Source organism: Ochotona princeps, chromosome 2 (assembly GCF_030435755.1).
Source record: "Ochotona princeps isolate mOchPri1 chromosome 2, mOchPri1.hap1, whole genome shotgun sequence".
Lineage (NCBI taxonomy): Eukaryota > Metazoa > Chordata > Mammalia > Lagomorpha > Ochotonidae > Ochotona > Ochotona princeps.
This window is the reverse complement of record NC_080833.1, coordinates 32,439,625-32,458,211: the sequence shown is the minus strand read 5'-3', so window position 1 is coordinate 32,458,211 and position 18,587 is coordinate 32,439,625. Positions and strand designations below refer to the sequence as shown.

The 18,587-nt window shown below is 37.3% G+C and overlaps 1 protein-coding gene across 3 annotated transcripts in view; it reads left to right on the top strand.

The window, feature by feature from the left end:
• The window catches only part of FOXJ3 (forkhead box J3), a 134,272-nt gene that overhangs the window by 94,126 nt on the left and 21,559 nt on the right, over positions 1-18,587 (top strand). For 2 of the 3 annotated variants that reach the window (XM_058679716.1, XM_058679710.1), the window contains exons 6-8: positions 3,435-3,536; positions 13,336-13,464; positions 17,320-17,494. In XM_058679716.1, coding sequence (XP_058535699.1) covers positions 3,435-3,536; positions 13,336-13,464; positions 17,320-17,494 — 406 coding nt within the window. The remainder of the gene's footprint in view (positions 1-3,434; positions 3,537-13,335; positions 13,465-17,319; positions 17,495-18,587) is intronic. The other variant, XM_058679720.1, reaches the window with a different exon arrangement.

Below are 18,587 nucleotides of genomic sequence, written 5' to 3'. Positions count from 1 at the left end.
ATTTAAATAATTGTGTCTACTACAAACAGAAACATTTTTTCTGTCTCCCCTTTTTTTTCCGTCTCTCATAACTCCTTCCTTATTAAATGTATGTATTTCAAATTGGGGCTCTGGCAGGCTGTATTTAGCTGAATCTTGCTTTTTAATGTGTTTTTGTTTTTTATTGCAGCATTTATACTAACAAGTTATTTGTTGATAGGTTAGATTAGGTTTACATTTTTTTATTTCACCTCTATGTTTTAAAGTTTACCTCCTTTCATATTTTCAAAATAAGTGCCTTTTATGAGCCAGATTTAAAAACACAAACCTTTTGTGAGCTAGAATTGTATCCCTTCCTAAAATGTGAAGAAGTCTTCCAACCATACAGGGTCCTCTCTGCCACTCTCCATGTAGTATGTATCAGATCTGCATACATTGTGAATTTCACATGATAGGGTAAAAACCCCTCCAGTAATCATATGTTAATTTTGAAGCTTGTAAGAAAGCAATAGACTTGTATTTACCCAAGTACCTACCATATTCACTGCTTTAATTTTCTCCAGGTCTGAAGTTTTCCCTCTGTTGTAATTTTTCTTTGGCCTAAATAGCTTTCTTTGCATATTTTCCTCCAAACAAATCCACTTGGTTTTCCTTCATCTTATGTCTTTATTTTGTCTTCATTTCTGAAGGATATTTTCAATTAGCTGGATAACCCGTATTGACCTTTTGTTGGGGGTAAGGGGTAGCACTTTTATCACTTTTAAGATATTCATGGTGTCATGACTTCTTTGTTGAGAAATCCAGTCATTTTCCAATCCTATTTCCCTATATGTGATACTGTACTGCTGTGCTTGTTTTTCTACAGGAACGAATTTGATTATGATGTATCTTAAGTGTGATTTTTCTTTGAATTTGTACTCACAGTGTTTCGCTGAGCCTCTTGGCTTTATAGATTGGTGTCTCACCAGATTTCCAGCTTTCAGTCTTTCGTTGTTCCATGTATCTTCTGCCCTTTTCTTTTGGAAATCACAAATATGTGTTGAATCTTTTGAGGTTATCTTACAGCCTTTGGAAACGCTACCTGTTTTTCCACCATTTTATGTTGTGTTTTATTCACAGAATCATGGGTTCTTTTTTTTTTTTTTACTTTTATTTTCTATCCTGTGATGTTCCCATCTGGTTCAGGTTGCTGTGTTTGCATGGGCTCTGTTCCTTAGTCCCTTCTGACAGAAGGGTGGTTTCAGCTATCTGTACTCCACATCTGCTGCCCAACCTTGAGGCAGAAATGCAACAAAACAGGAAATTCACCAACATACTAGTGGGAAGATTTTAATTTTTTCTTTACAATCAGCCTATTTTATTCACCCTTCAGAATCCTAAGGAAGCTGTTTTCCCCCTCTGCCATACTGAAATTAACTTAAATTTATAGGACTTTTGTCAAGGGTAAGAGGGAACCACCAGAGGTACCTTAAATACAAGCTGAATGGGTTCTTGCAGATTAAGTTCTTGATACTTAAATCTTTGAGTTTATGACTGTGGTAATAATCATCCAAAAATATTTTGGGATGCTTAGATTCACTGGTTTTACTAGTTAGACTGCTTGTTGCCTATTAATAACATAGAACTAGTGTACTTACCAAGTATTCTTTATATTGAAAATATCAGATCATATAATGAGAATGTTCTTTACTTTCTTTATAGAAACAAACTGAAATATATATATAAAAGTATGTCTAATTAAAAGCCCTAAAATTTATGGCAGCTGAATCCATGCATATGTGGGAATACAGTTTCTATGTTAAATCTGCATTCCTTCTCCCTGGTCACTGTGGAGTGTTCCTTCACACCTGCAGCTCTTTGGCTTTTGTTCTAATGGGCATCACAATAGCTGGCATTTATTGTATTTTTAAGTAGTGTGCTAAGTGTTCTAATATATTATTTCATAATATTGTTAACAGCTTTAAAGGAAGTGAAGCAGTTTTCCTTTTATAGATGAGGAAGCAAATATAAATATTGGATAATTTGCATGAAATTAGGCAACATAAGATTCCTTGTTTCTGCCTATGGGAAAGAGTGACGATTTGTGATCCACTAGTCTCGACTGAGATGACCAGGGTAAACTAAGAAAGTATGAGATTTGCAGTGTTCTAAGTTGATGGAAGTTAAGTTAGAGATAAGTTAGGAAGCACCAAAATGGAGACATAGACAAAGTTGTCTTTGCAGTTTTTCCATGTCTTTTTGTGTACGTCTTTCTATTTTCATCTCACACTTCTGTGTGATGAACAGCCATGTTGTAGCTTACAAGGATGGCTCTGCTCTTTTCAGTTTTTCACCTCAACCAATATCCCCACTCTCTACTTCAAAGTTGATTTAGGTAAAGGCATGAAAAGTCATGCTTCAGGGGCTTAGTAATAGATTTATCTCAGAAAATTGTCTCAGTGAAATTGTTCTCTTGCAATTCAATATGATCTGTTAAAATTTTGTGTTCCATTGATACTGTGAATGGAGCAAATATTTTTTGCCAGAAGCAGAATGAGTATATATTTTATACTTTACCTTCTTTAACTTTTATCATTGATGTTGAACTTTTGAGAACTCATTAAAAGCAATAAAAATTGTCTCTTAGGAGAAACATGCATTATTACAATGTATGTATTAAAAATTCTAAATGCAGAAAATCGAATTGTTTTTGCCACACACTTTGGCTCTATAAACAATGAGTATGAAGTTGTTTTGTAGTATATTGTAAAGCTGCATTAGCAGATAACTTAAGGCAGTAAAGCTACAGTGGAGAGTATTAAGCCAGAGAGGTTTTCCCCCAGCTAAATGCCTGATTTTTTTTTGGATCAGAGATGAATAGCTTTGTTCCACAAGGTTTCTCATATGTCTAGATTTTGTTTAATCTTGTTTTTTTCCAGCGTTTTTGAGGATATTGCCCTCAGCTTAATTGCTAAGTATGCCTACCATGACCATATCTATTTTACAGCTTATAATAAACGGGAAAGAGAATGAAAGCCAAGCATGTTTTCTTTTGAGATGTGACCTAGGAGCTTCACACATCACTTCTGCTTGTATCCCGTTTCCATACCTCTGTCATGAGATCACAGCTAGACGCAAATGAATCTGGAATAGCTCATCTGTAGCTGCGTAGAATTCTGTTACTAAAGAAAAAGGGAAGAATGGCTATTAGGGAACTATCAGCCCTGCAGAGGTTTATAATTTGTGCCCTCAACCACTTAAAATAATTGTTAGAAAGTAGTCATATTAGTAAACTTTGTAATGTCAGATTACTTGCATACTAAAATATATAATCATATTAGAAGGCATTTTAATGGTTAATTTTCACAGTAAAACACAAATCTGAGTATTAGAGAAATTGTTAAAATCCCTTCAGACTGTGTTAAAGTTGCTGAATGTGTGAGCTAATAATTATTTGTTTTGTTCTTGTATTTTAGGCCTCAACTCCATATAGCATAGATTCAGATTCTTTGGGAATGGAGTGTATTATTTCGGGAAGTGCCTCTCCAACTCTGGCAATCAACACTGTGACTAACAAAGTAATTTCATTTTTTAAAAACATTTTGAAATGTCATTGAGTACTGTATGATACCAATAGAGTTCTGTATGGTTGAATTGAAAGATACTGTAAATTTATCTACAGTATATATGACAGCTGGGATGCTGAGTCCATAACGTTTTAAAATATACACAAATCAGAGCAAAATGTTTCTAAGGAAGAATTGGAAGGTGCTGGGCCTGATATGATGCTCAGTGGCTAAATCTTCACCTTGCATGATCCCATATGTGTGTGGTTCATGTCCTGGCTGTTGTATTTCCCATCCAACTCCCTGCTTGTGGCCTGGGAATGCAGTGGAGGATGGCCCAGAGCCTTGGGATCCTATGCACAAATGGGAGACCCAGAAGAAGCTCCCTGGCTCCTGGCTTCAAACTGACTCAGCTCTGGCCATTGCGGCCACTTGAGGAGTGAACTAGTGGACAGAGGCTCTTTCTGTCTCTCCTTCTCTCTGTAAATCTGCCTTTCCAATAAAAATAAATCTTTAAAAAATTTTTGAAAGGTGCTTTTTTGGGAAGCTCTGCACTAATTTAAATTTTTAACTGCTCATTCCCATTTCATCATTTTGTTGAAATCAATTTGTTTCTGAAACCACTGATTACTCTCCTAATATGATTTAAACAAAGATTTTCAAATTTCAGGGAGTCAACAGAATCCAGTAAGATAATCATTTGGACAACCTCTAAAGAGGTCATTGGAATGGTGGTCATCCTTGAAACAAGATTATATGGTGGTCTGCTGCATTTTTTTGTGATTTAAGAGTTTTTCTGTGCTAGGTCATTAGATTCCTAGTGGGAAACAATGTCTCTTCTTTACAAGGTAATTCCTTAAATCTCATATCTTAAAACTAAAATGCTCTTGGAGGTTTAGAAATGATTTTTATATACTTTTTCTTCCCCTACACCATGAGTATTTTGAAGCCATGCATCTATTATTCATATTCTCTTTTGGTCTTGCTCCTCTTACCCTCTCCCTCTAGCTTTCAGTTTGTCGCTTTACTTGCACTTGCTTCATATTTGCTTCTTACTCTCCCATGTACACATATAAAGACATATATTCTCATATTTACTGTTGAGTAATAGAATATACAAAACATCTTTTATTTGCAAAAATGGGTCATCAAAGTCATATAATCAGATTTCCAATATAGAAAGTAAAGTAGCTAGTGAGGTATAGAATAATGATTTCCTCCTCCCCCCTTAACCTATTGAATGGCTCTATCATAATCACTTCAGAAGAAGTCTATGCATTATATGTGTTTAGTGGTAGTGGTAATTTTGGGTTTCTGCTGTATTGGTACTAAATCCGTTTCTCTGTTAAAAGGGTAATCTCTATTGATACCCAGATAGACTTGAAAATTTAAGGTGAAGTGGGTGAGTTGAATCAGAATCATTTAACTTAGTAACTTAAGGGATACTGAAGACCTAAACACAGACAGTTGTCATTATTAGGAAACACGAAACAGCACTGCTGGGACTTTATTACTGAATTGTATGCCAAAGAAGCTGGAATTCTGGGCTCCTGCTTATAGATAAAACAGAATAGCCATCATCAAACAAACCCTTCTGCCTCTGTATAAAATATCCCCGCAACTCCAGACACACACCTACATACCCAGATGCTTAAACAACAGCAGCGTCGAGAAGGGTGCATTGAAGACTAAAACAACAGGAAAGGAAAGCATTTTGAGATAAGCTCTGGAAATTTCCTTTTGGTGTGTTTTCCCGTCCTCAGTGTGTGGAAGTAGCAGCCTGGGACAATCATTGAACTAGAGAATCAGAAACTGCTTTAGAGCTACTAAAGAGCTGGTCTTTGAGGAGCCTGAACTTCAAGAATCTCAAATGGGAACACACCTTTTGTAAATGATGTCCACCTAAGTTATTTGCTAATTCCCAATTTTGTGTGTTGAAATCATGTTTTAGTGCCAGAATTCAGCAGTGACACAAAAGGAAAGAGCCATAGTAAATACTCTACACTTTGAGGTTTATACCTGAGACTTTTCTTTCTGCTTTTTGAGTAATAACAAATCAAAATAAATCAGCCTTAAATGTTTTTAGAGATATGGGAATGCTCTTCTTATTGCTAGGAAGTCAAACTCCTTTAGAGGAAGTGAGAGCTTTTGTCATTTTCCTAAGTTATTGATCAGATATCCATAACTTATGAACCATTGCTCTAGGTTACTTGATTGAAAGGAAGACAATATACAAGGAAAAGTTATAAATCCTTGATTTATCCAAAAGTACACAACAGCAAGGAAGAAGGAAAGGAAAAAGAAGAGGTGGGAGCAAAGGAAAGTACATAATATTTAAAGATATTCAGTGAAAATTCAGTAAATATTCTGGTTAACAGACAAAATTGTCAAGACGGGATGAAAAAAATCCAATTATGTGTTACTTGTTACAGATACACCTTGCAGCTGGCGTTGTGATGTAACAGGTAAAATCACTGCCATGTGAAGCCAGCATCTCGTATGGGTGCTAGTTTGTGTCCCAGCTGCTTCACTTCAATCCAGTTCCCTGCTAGTGACCCGGAAAAAACAACTGTTGATTGCTTAAGTGTTTGGGCCGCTGGCAACCATGTAGGAGACCCAAATGAAATTCCTGGCTTCTGGCTTCAGCCTGGCCCAGAATTGGCTGTTGTAACCTTTGGGAGTCAATCAGTGGATGAAAGACCTACCTACTTATCTCTCTTCTCCTTTGTCCCTTACTTCCTTTAATTCTGTCAAAATAAGTAAATTTTTTAAAAAAAATAAAAGGGAGGAATATCTTAAGTGAAAAGACGAGACACCTTACCAAGAATAGAGATTTTATTATGAAAAGGGTAATTTTGATAAGATAATATAATAGTACTCAATTTATATATACTTTACATAGCCTCAAAGCTGACAGAACTGAAAGGAGAACTGGACAAGTCCTTACTTGTAGTGGTGGATTTTAACACATCTCTCTCTGACTCATAGAGCAAGCACACCAAAATCAGAAAGGACAAATGAAATTCCATCAAACACACAGAAGAGTGAACCATAAAATTAGGAAATTTCCCCAGCTGACATAGAATGTTGCACCCAGTGGTTGTAGATAAACACTTTTAAAGTATGCATGGAATAGTCACTTAAACATTTTATGCCAATCTCTGCTGAATTGTAATGAAGGACATCTTGGCATAATTCAGAAGACTAATAGTATACAGAATATATTTTCCAATAGAGTAGAATTAAGGTAGAAGTAACAACAAAAAGAAAATCCACCAAAATTTATCAGTTAAGCCGTATCATTATTACTAACCCAGGGATCAAAGAATAATCATGATACAAATCAGAAAATATTTTGGATTAAGATGAAAAACACAAATATGAAATATCAAAGCTTATGAAGTGGAAGCCTTAATTTCACATACTAAACTAAGTCAAAATTAATGTTGATGATTTAAGCATCTGGAAAAATAAGAGCAAAACAAATTCAAGGTCAAAAGTAATAAAAATAAATTGGAAATAGAAAGTGCATATCCAGTAGCTGCAGTTAATGAGCGAGCTCAAGATTGTTTATAGCAGCACAAGAATATCCAGCATGAAGCCAGATAAACTCATCATACTAGGGATCTGATACCAATCACCTCAGAGTGGTTAGAAATAGCCCATCAGATGGAGAAAGTCACAACTATCCCAGAAATGGTACAGATGATGAAATTCATTTAGAAAAGAACATTAAGATAATATTAAAGCTGTATTCATGGAGAAACTGAAAGACACACGGAATATGTTGCATAAATGGAAGATAAAGAACCCAGAGATTAGTCATTATTCATAAATGATGTAGTTATATTCAGATAGAAGACTCTACAGAGGAAGGTTTAGAATTAATGAAGATCTCTAATAGGTCAGTGTTTTATTCTGTAGATTGATTGTACTCCTGTAGATTAGTCACAGTCAGTAAAATTTAGGGGCTTGTGTTGTGACCCAGCAGATTAAGCAGGTATACTGTATGAGTACTCTTTGAAGTCCTTGCAACTCCACTTCCAATCCAGCTTCTTGCTAATGTGTCTGGAAATGCAATTGGTTGTTGGCCTAAATACTTGGATCTCTCCGCCTGTCTGGGAGACCTGCAGGGAATTCCTGACTCTTAGCTTCTGACTCAAGACTGTTCATAGTGGCCATCTGGGAAGTGAACCAGCAGATGGAAGATCTCCTTTTTTCCCCCATCTGTAACTGCCTTTCTTGTAAAATTAAAAAAAAATTAAAGAAAAATTTATAACTTCTTTGTCAGTATGCAAAAATGAAAATGAGCTATGTTGAAAGCTATTAAAATATGTGACGGACCCAGCACTAAAGCCTAGTGATTAAGGTCCTCCTTGTACACCTGGGATCCCATATGGGCACTGGTTCTAATCCCTGCAGCCCTGCTTCCCATCCAGCTCCCTGCTTGTGGCTTGGGAAAGCAGTCGAGGACAGCCCAAAGCCTCAACTGCTTTCCCAGACCACAATCAGGAAGCTGAATGGGAAGTGGAGCAGCCAGAACAGAAGGCGCTTGCAAGGTGGAAGATTTAGGCAGTTGAGCCGTAGCACTGAGCCCAAGGACTTACTAAGTATGAGGAGTAAGTCCTGCATTCAGAAAAGTGGTATTGGCCTAATTGTAGACAAACTTATAGAACAATTCAGTGATGTACTTCAATAGGTGGTGTTAGGTCAAAGGAAAATGACTTTTTCCATGTACAAAAATCAATTTCTGATTACTTTGAGATGTAAGTGTGATTAATAAGTGAAAATCACAGTTGGAAAAGACATCATTTTTTTGAATGGAAATAAATAAGATACTAATACCAATAGAAAACAAGGCTTTATGGAAAAGGAATCATACATTGTGTGATTCCATTTTTAGTTAACTAGAAGATAGGGAAATCAGTCAGTAGCTATGTAAGTCCATGTAGTGAAAACTGCTTGGAGATGCTGGAGAGATTATTAGTCACTTGTGACTAATGATCGGGAGAGTGTCTGAATAGGTCTTGTGGAATGCTGATAATGACTGACTCTAAGAGTGGGCCTGTGAATGTCCAGATAGCCATTTTTCTAGGGAGTTTATGAGATAAAACTTTGCCCATTAATAGAAAATGAAATTGAAAGATAAGCTTATTTTACTGCAAAAGAATTGAAATCCATGTATTTGTGGGATCTTCAGAAAGTTTAAGGAAAATGTGTATTATGAAAAACTGCCTGGATTTCAAATTTTTACTCTTTGTTGTTGTTGTCTTTTGAAAGGCAGTTAGAGAAAAGGAAGTACAAGTAAGAGAAAGAAAGATACTCATGCATATGCTGGTTCACTCCTCAAATGCCTGCAGAAACCAAGGCTGGGTCAGGATGCAGCCAAGGACCTGAGACTTAATCCTGGTCCCCCACAGGGGTGGCACTGGCTGAGCACTTGGGCCATCCTCTGCTTTCCCAGGTGTGCTGTCAGGGAGCTGCAAAAACTGCCAAAACTGAAACTCAGATGGGATGCTTCAGGAACTTCTTGTGGTAACATAAATTTGTTATCTTTTTTTGCCCTCCTATTACATATGCTTCCCTTCATATTTGAATCTGCACTGATTGAACAAAAGTAATGGTGGCTAAGCTTGCAGCACCTTACACAAATCAAAACATTGACAACTAACTATACTGGTAGTCACTGTATTCATACAGCCTAGTTTGGGGCAAATATCCGTGGTGAAACAGGAAAAATTAATACTCATCCTGTTGATATTCTCAAGTATGAGATGTACAATATGCACAAAGGACTTCTGTGTACCAAAGTATATTGGTTACCTCCAGGAAAAACATTTATGCAATTGTTGGAGCTGGAAGCTGAACTTAACAGTTGTATTCACACATCACTATTAAGAATTCATAGTGATTATTTAATTTGGATATTTGTCCAATTTCATTAAAAAATGAACAAGGTAGGGCCCGGTGCAGTGGCCTAGTGGCTAAAGTCCTCACCCTGCATGCACCGGGATCCCCTATGGGTACCAGTTCTAATTCCAGCATTCCCACTTCCCATCCAGCTTCCTACTTGTGCCCTGGAAAGCAGTCGAGGACGGCTCAAAGCCTTAGGACCCTGCACCCATGTGGGAGGCCTGAAAGAAGCTCCTGGGTCCTGGGCCCTGGCTCCAGGCTGCTGGCTTTGAACTGGCCCAGCTCTGGCCATGCGGCCACTTGAGGAGTGAATCATCAGATGGAAGATCTTGCCCTTTGTTTGCCTCTTCTCTGTATACCTGCCATTCTAATAAAAATAAATAAATTTTAAAAAAGAACAAAGTAGGGCCTGGCACGATAGCGTAGTGGTTAAGGTCCTCGCCTGGCATGCCCCAGGGTCCCATAAAGGGGCGGGTTCTAATCCCGGTGGCTCTGCTTCCCATCCAGCTCCCTGCTTGTAGCCTGGGAAAGCGGTCGAGGATGGCCCAAGGCCTTGGGACCCTGCACCTAAGTGGGAGACCCAGAGGACCTCCTGACTCCTGGCTTTGGCTTGACTCAGCTTCAGCTGTTGCGCTCACTTGGGGAGTGAACCATCAGATGGAAGATCTTCCTCTCTTTCTTCCTCTCTGTATATCTGACTTTCCAATAAAAATAAATCTTAAAAAAAAGAACAAAGTAACTGTCATTTCAAGTAAAATCGCAGTATTTTTTGCCAATGGTCACATTTGGACTTCAAACAAAAAATACATCTTGAGAAAATTTATATGCACTGCAAAGGACTGATTGGTAACTGTACAGTCTTTAAAAAAGGCTTTTTCCTCTGAGCCTGGAATAATGTAAATAGGTGTAACTTTTTTAGTGTGGTATGATGAGGCACCACAACATTCAGAAAATCTGAATTATGGATAGTTAAGTGATTCTTGACATGGTACAAGACAGAGCTATGGCTTTTCATGGAATAGAGTCTGAAATGTTTGGCATGATTTCAGATTCCATATTGTAACTAAAAATCCCTTTTAAAGAGCCAGTTGTCATGTTATGGTGTTTGTATCCAACACCATCCAGAGTTCCTCTTTTAAAACAAATTTCCTTCCAGTACTTCCAGACACACATTACAGCAGGTTGAATATAAAGCAGATATGAGACTTCATTGGTTTTCTATTAAGTCAGACCTTAAGATTCATACAAATGTGAAACTGTGCTACTCTTCCCACTTGTTAGTTCCCAATGGATTTTTTAAAATGTTAACCTGTAATTGGGTTTAGTTATTCTTAAATGAGTTAACTAATCAAAAATATTTTGAGGTTTAGTTTCTAGTATGCTAATTATTGTTGTATATCACAAACAAAAGTTCCTTGGCCTCTTAAAATTTAAGACTAAAAAGAATGGGACCAGCATTGTGGCACTGTGAATTAGGCTACCACCTGCTGTGCTGGCATTCCTTATGGATGCCTTTTCAAGTTCCAGGTACTCCACTTCCCATTCAGCTGCTTGATAATGTGCCTGTGAAAGCAGTGCTTGGGCCCCCACCACCCATGTGGGAGACTCAAGTTCACAGCTTCAGTGCAGCCCCAGTCCCAGGCATTGTAGCCATTTGGGGACTAAATCAGTGGGTGGAAGATTCTCTCTCTCTGTCTCTGTCTCTGTCTCTGTCTCTGTCTCTAACTCTGCCTGTCAAATAATAGAACATTTAAAAAAAAATCAAAGCATGAGTCTAAGACCAAACTTTGAGAATTGCCTTTCTGTACTGATTAGTGTAGTAATTACATGAATATACCTGTTCTGTGAGAAATAATTTTTCACACTTTATATGTTACATTTTAATAACAGTATTGCTGTTCTCTCAAAATTATATGTAGGAGTTTTCTAGATGGATAGAGCATTTTAAATTATTCCTAGGAACCCATCAGGTTGAGTTTTACAAAATTCACCAGAAAGTTTGTATTTGCCAGAAGAAAAAAAAAAAACTTTGCCTGAGTTTCCTTTATTTCCTCTGATTTTTTCCTTATTCTCTTTTCTTTCATGTATTTATTAAATAAAATATTTCTTGTTAATATTTGTGGGGGACTGCTCAGCTTTGCCTCAGCTGTAGAGGGCATATACCGAACTTGTTTCTGCAAATGTTGGTGAACATTAAGCATAAATACTCATCTTCACCAGAGACAGGATGGTTAGTTGGCTACTAATTTCATTGGCTATTTTTTAACCATACTACGCAAAAGGTACTGTCTTTTTGATTTCTTACTGGGATCTCAAGGTGGTAATGACCTGATAATGGTTAAGAATTGCTACAGATTAGTTAAACCACAGAACCAGTTATGTTTTGTTAAATTTTTATTTTGAATTTTTGAGTTTTGTGGTACAATTTTATATAGACTGGGATTCCCCCCCAACTCCCACCCCCAACAGATTTTCCCCATGTTTTTACAATAACATAGTCCTTCATAAGGAGTCATAATTCCATCAGTCTGTTTAAGTGTATCCCAGCATTGCTGGTACAGACAATGTCAGACAGTCCAGCAACCCATTGTCTATACATTTCCAATAGTTTCATTATTGTTCTGGAAGTAGGCCGAAAAAAGGAATGTTGGTAGTAGCACCTGAACAGAGCCTCGAAAGCCTATTTGTTTTAAAAATATATTTTATTGATTTGCAGTTAAAAAACTATGACGTTTATTCTGACAAATTCAAAGCACTTAAGAACACACACTCTTTGGGTGAGCATCTAACCTGGGAGTTAAGATGTCCCATTCCATAATGTAGTACTAGGGCTCAGTTCCCTCTTTGCTTCCTGACTCTAGCTTCCTGCCAGTATAGATCCTGGGAAGCAGAGGTGCAGACTCACGTGATTGAGCTTAGTACACTTGGATTGAATTCCCAGCTTCTTGTATCTGTCCCAGCACTGTCTGTCATTTGTAGAATGGCCTTGCAGATGGGAGCCTACTGGCTCTGCCTCTCAAGTACATAAATAAAAAATTTAAATATACATATAAAATCAGTGATCAAAGTCTTCAGGAATCTCTAGTCCTACTAGTTTACTATGGTTAAAGTTTGACATACATGTAAATTTTAGCATATTATTTTTAATATGTCTTTGCCTATGATTTTGAAACTGTTTTAGACAGGTAAGTTTCCAATTTCAATGTTATAAAGACTATGACGCTTATTTGTTTTTAAATACAGTTTTAACGAAACTTAGAAATGTACCTTTAAGTTATACTACTAGATTTTCTACCTTTTCCTGTACTTACTATGTCATATTACATTCAAATATCAGAAAGCTAAGCATATAACTGGGAAATGAGGGACTGTGCTATCATAACACCAGGTAGTGGGAGGAAGGAACCCCTATTCTATAATATCTTGGAAAGTAATAAAAAAAATTTAAGGAAAAAATGTAAGGGTATATGTGTGTTTTCGACTAAGGTTTTGACATTAATTTTTCTTAAAACATGAATAAAATAAATGTATGTAGTTTAGAAATATTTGACAGTTTAAAAATCTGCTATAATTCTATCATTAAATGCTTTTGAATTAATCATACCTAGTAATAAACCAAATAAATATATATGCCTCTATACACACATGTCCTTTAGTTTGAGTGTGTTTAAAAAGCTATTTCATAGTGACCGTGGAGTTGGAAATGAAGAGGAAATACAGCTACCCACAAACACAGCTGAGCAGGTGCACAGCAGGAAGACATTCTCAGCAGGCTCTTCTTTGGTGCTCTCCCTTCACTACTGCAGTTCTGTCTGCTTGCTCTGTCCCTACACTGCTGTATTTCTGTGTTATTGCTTCAGAGCAGCTCCTAAGTCATTTGTTTGTCTGTTTCTTCCAGGTGGCATTGTACAGCACTGATCAGGATGGCAGTGATAGCCCACGCAGTAGCCTTAACAACAGTCTCTCAGACCAGAGTTTGGCATCTGTTAATTTGAACAGTGTTGGAAGTATACATAATTACACACCAGTAAGTCTTGGAGAAGTTAACTTTTTTTATTTGGTATTCATTTAGTGCCTAAAATAATAGAAATAAATTTTTTAAAAAAACTATGCATTGTTTTTTTATTTCTGTTTCATTAAGCTACATGCAAATATGTAGTTGTGTTATGTTACATTTAAGGGGACTTTGAAAGCTCATTGGAAATGTGCATTCTTTCACTTCTATTTTCCATTAACTTTTTGAAACCTCTCATTTTGCTCTACTTTATTCTGTCTATTCTGATTCCAAGTAAAAATAATTTGAAAGAGGACTAAAAAATTGTTTAGAATTAGGTGATCTGCTTACACTTCTAGGAAAGGAATTTAAAAGATGTAGTTATTGACTTGTCTAGATTCTTAGATCTCTTTCAACTCCAAAAGTTGCTATAGACTGGTGCTCAGTTGATAACTACGCTGCTATTTCCAGATTTGGTCTGGAAAGCCGAGTCCTACTCCAAAGTCCTGTGTGAGAGTATCCTTGCCTCTGTGTTGATTTGTTACCTCTTATAGGATCATGACTCTTGGGGTTATCTGGCATTAGCACTGGCAGAGAACAGAGACAGACTACACATCACACTGTTAATCAGTGAAAATTTGATCTCACAATATCACTGTCTGTTCCATGATTAGTGACTGGGAAAAAACTCACACAAAGCTGCAGGGTACTTTGAATACATACTGGAATACATGAATTATGAAAAAACTAGGCATGGTCTCAAAATTTTTTGCACTGAAAGAAACAATATTTTCATTCTGTTTTTCCATGAACCTTTTTGAACTACCCTGATATGTAAAGAGGGGTCTGAAATAAAAGAATAACAAAAGGGGCACAAAAACAACAAAATTGAAATTCATACTGGATGTAGGAAAAAAGAAATTTGATACTACAGCACTGTGGTCTGTGGTTTAGCAATAAAAATGCATCATTTTTCCCCAGAATGAAGAAGGAAAAGGGGAATCAAAATTTGTACAAGGTCACAGTGAATACAAAGAACTGAGAATTATAGACGTCCCTGCAAAAGAAACCAGAGGAACTGGTAGAAAAGCGGTTTGCAGAATGAATGGAAATTGAATTAGGAAAAATTAATTGGAAAAAACTACTTAGAAATATGCTGGACCTTCTTAAAGATTTCAGAAATTCTCTCTTGTAAAGTTAACATGCAGGGAGATGCACATGAGCTTTCTTAGTCACATTGAGTGCCTGGCAAAAATGCAGCAATGTGCAGAGTTTTGGAGGGCGTAGATTTCAAACAATGCCTTTTACACCCAGCCAGGCTTTCATTCATATATGAAGTCCAAAAAAAACTGACTGTTTGATATCTGATATCTTGCCCTTGTTTTCATGTGTCTGGGGTGGGGGTGGAGGGATGATATGAATCATCCCTTTGGTATTATTGGGAAAATAGTTCCAAGACCCTAATGGAAACCAAAACCTGAGATTGCTAAAGTCCTTTTTTTCTAAAGTGATGTATGTTGGTATAGAACCTGTTCACATCATCCAGTATACATTGTATCAGCTCTACATCACTTATAATATCTAATATGATGTAATTGCCATATATGTAGCTGTTACATATTTAGTGAATAATGAGAAAAAGTTTCTAGGTATTTTGTATAGACAAAATTTTATTTTTCCGAATATTTTTGATCTGTGAATATGGATTGCTTTCTGTATGTAACTGATCAGTAGGTGGCTCAAATTCGAGACTAAGGAAGCCATCGTATAAGAAGGCTACTTGAATCATTGAAGCATGTTAACTAAGCTTGTTAAATTTGGATGATTTTAAGTTGTTTTTAATCTCAGTACAAAGATTCTAGAAAGAGTCCAATGTCAAAAAATATAATAAAAGAAAAATTTGAAGAAGCATTTATAGAATTAGTTAACAGGAATGAGAATTATTATATATGTTTCACAAAAAAATGGATGAAGTTTTAAACTCACCTATTAAAAGCTAGATGTCTTAGATGGCCATTTTCATTTAACAAGGTGTCAGATAGTCTTTATGCAGCAGTGTGATGGCTCCTGCCAACTAGTCACATGCCCACAGATTGAGCCCACATTGACTGAGACAGTGTTAATACTGCCACAGACTAAGTGTTAAGTCTGTGTAAGATTTGTGAGTATCTAAATCTGTTTGACTGACATGTAGTATATACTATAAGCTAGATCAATATGGTATCAAATCTGTTTCCCACTCAATACCAAACCAGAATATCCAGATGACACTCCACAAGTAGAGGATCAGTGTTGTGGAAAAACCAATTTCCTCCTGAAGCTAAGCAGTTTTTGCAAACTGCAGTTGTACTCTAAGGGAAAAGGGTAGAAAGTTCCATTCATCAGGCCTAGGAAAGCAGCTGAGAATGGCAGCGTGCAAGGTAGCCTGTGGCTATCTACCTTGGAATCCTATGATTTCAAAACAGTTATTTTTAAAAGATAGTTTGCCAGGGCCAGGGCATTGATGTAGTAAGCTAAGCCTCAGCCCATGGTGCTGGCATCCCACTGGGGGTTGGTGCAAGTGCTGGCTGCTCAACCTGCAGTCCAGCTTCCTGCTAGTGGCCTGGGTAAGAAGCTGAGGATGGCTCAGGTCCTTGGGCCCCTGCACCCATGGAGGAGACCTGGAAGAATCTCCTGGCTTTGGATCAGCTCAGCTCCAGCTGTTGCAGCTGTTTGGGGAGTGAACCAGCGGATGAAGGAGCTCTGTCTGTTCTCTGTAGCTCTGCCTTTCCAACAAAAGGAAATATTTTTTTAAAAAAAGTTTACCACCAATTTTTATATGATTTTGGTCTTTAAGAAATTTTGATATATGTGCTGCCGAAGCGAACACAGGTCTTTAAGACATTTTGACTAATCATCTTTTATCGATGGTCTATGCTACCTTCAAAGATACACTTTTTTCTTTCTTTTCCATTTTTTATTTAAGATGTATTTATTTGAAAGGCAGAGTTAAAGAGCATCCATCTGCTAGTTCACTCTCCAGATGGCCGCAATAACCAGGGTTGGGCTAGGCTGAAGTTGGGAAGCCTGGAACTCCATGACAGTGTCCCATGTGGGTAGCAGGAGCCCAAGCACTTGAACCAGCTTCTGCTACTTTCCCAGGTGTATTAGCAGGGAGCTGGATTGGAAGCGCAGCAGTTGGTACTTGAACCAGTACTCATATGGGATGCCAACATCTTAGCCAGTAGCTTAACCCATTGTGCCGTAATCTCTGCCCCTGAGTTCTTATTGTATAGGTGCTTTTTAATAGGTTTTTAAAGTGTCCTGCAAGCTCAAGGGCCTGATCTATTTTGTCTTCCTGATGAGACTCTTAAAAAAAAAATCACATTCTAATTTCCTTCAATTTCTTTAAAAAAAAAAGTCCTTAGAAACAGGCATAGGCATATTAAAGCTCCTTGTTAGATGAGGCACTGATATACACCTGGCTTATATACTAGAATTTATATTAAATGAATGTAATAAATGTTGGTGTCTTCATAGTGTAGTGGATTTTGAAATGAAGTTGCTTCCGTAGAAACAGTGATAAGATTCCATAGAAACTGTAAGATTTCAGTCCCAACCCATCACCTACCTATGTAATCTTAGGCATTGGCATTTGCCTTCCTTGCCCTTATTTCTCCTCTTCCATGAAGTGCAGACCTGGAATTAGGTTTCTGTAGTTTCTCAAAGTCCAAGTAAACAATTTTGGTCTCTGTCCTTTATGTGAACCAGGCAAAGGATGGGAAACCAAAGAGAAGTAGTTCCTTTGATTTCAAGTGTTGATGCTAAGGGTTTCTGTTGTATATTTTGTGTAACAAACTAGTTGTAATTTAGAGCCACTGAATTAGTTGTGTTTTCCATTAATGTTAGGTGACAAACCATCCAGAGCCGGTGTCTCAGTCATTAACTCCTCAGCAGCAACCGCAGTACAATCTTCCAGAGCGAGACAAGCAACTGCTATTCTCAGAATACAATTTTGAAGATCTTAGTGCCTCATTTCGGAGCCTTTATAAATCGGTTTTTGAGCAGTCACTTAGTCAACAAGGTGAGTGCTTTTCATGCTTTTATGGTAACACAAGTTTTTGTTAAAAATTTTTCTTAATTGTAATATAACAGCTCTTCTACTTCCTTAACCTTAGAACATTATCATCATAATCAAGGGTTTATAATTACACTATTTTGCTATTGTCTGTGTATAACATAGCATAGATGTGGCAGATAAATTCCGTCTTGTGTGCTGGCCTGAGTTAATCATTAGGGCGTCCTGGAGTGATGCATTGAGGGATTTTGACATGGTATCAGTAGCATGTGGAAAGATTGCCATGCTTCATTAGTGTATTTGGCACGTGAAATCTGAGTGGTGAATGTTAACGAAATAAATGTAGCTAGTGTTCTTAGTGATATTAACAAAAAGGTAGCTATGGGATGTGATATAGTACCGAACATGAACACACTGGCTAGTGCGTCATTGTTTCATGCAACATACTTGTAGCAGATTATAATATTTAAAGTGATTCTAGTTGAGATGCACTATATATTACAATAACATACTAATTTGGGCCCTAACGATTTTACTTCTGATGCAGTTCCTTGCTAATATAACTGGGAAGGCAGTGAAAGATGGCCAAAGCACATGGCCCCTGCCACTCATACGAAGACCAGGATGGAGTTCTTGGCTCTTGGTTTCAGCGTGGCCCTGATCAGGCTGATGAGGCCGTTTGGGAAGTGAATCTGTAGATAGAAAAATTTCTTTCTCTTTCTCACTTTCAAATAAATGAGTCTTCAAAATAAACAAGTCTTAAACTTCATAATTTATAAAAACCAGAAAGTTATTTGAGGTATGGATGATGCAGTGTCCAGTGAAGTTCTGGTCTTCACAGATGATATCTTAGCTGTGTTTTCATGTGTCAGCAGGGATGGAGAGGGAAAAGAGGGCTGTTAGTTCCCCCAAAGCTCTTTTTCCTGACGCTTGATTACCGCCTACATTCTTCACTTTCTTTTCTTTTCTTTTTTTTTTTTTTTTAAGATTTATTGCAAAGTCAGGTATACACAGAGGAGAGACCGAGAGGAAGATCTTCTGTCTGTCGATTCACTCCCCAAGCGGCCACAGCAGCCAGAGCTGAGCCGATCTGAAACCA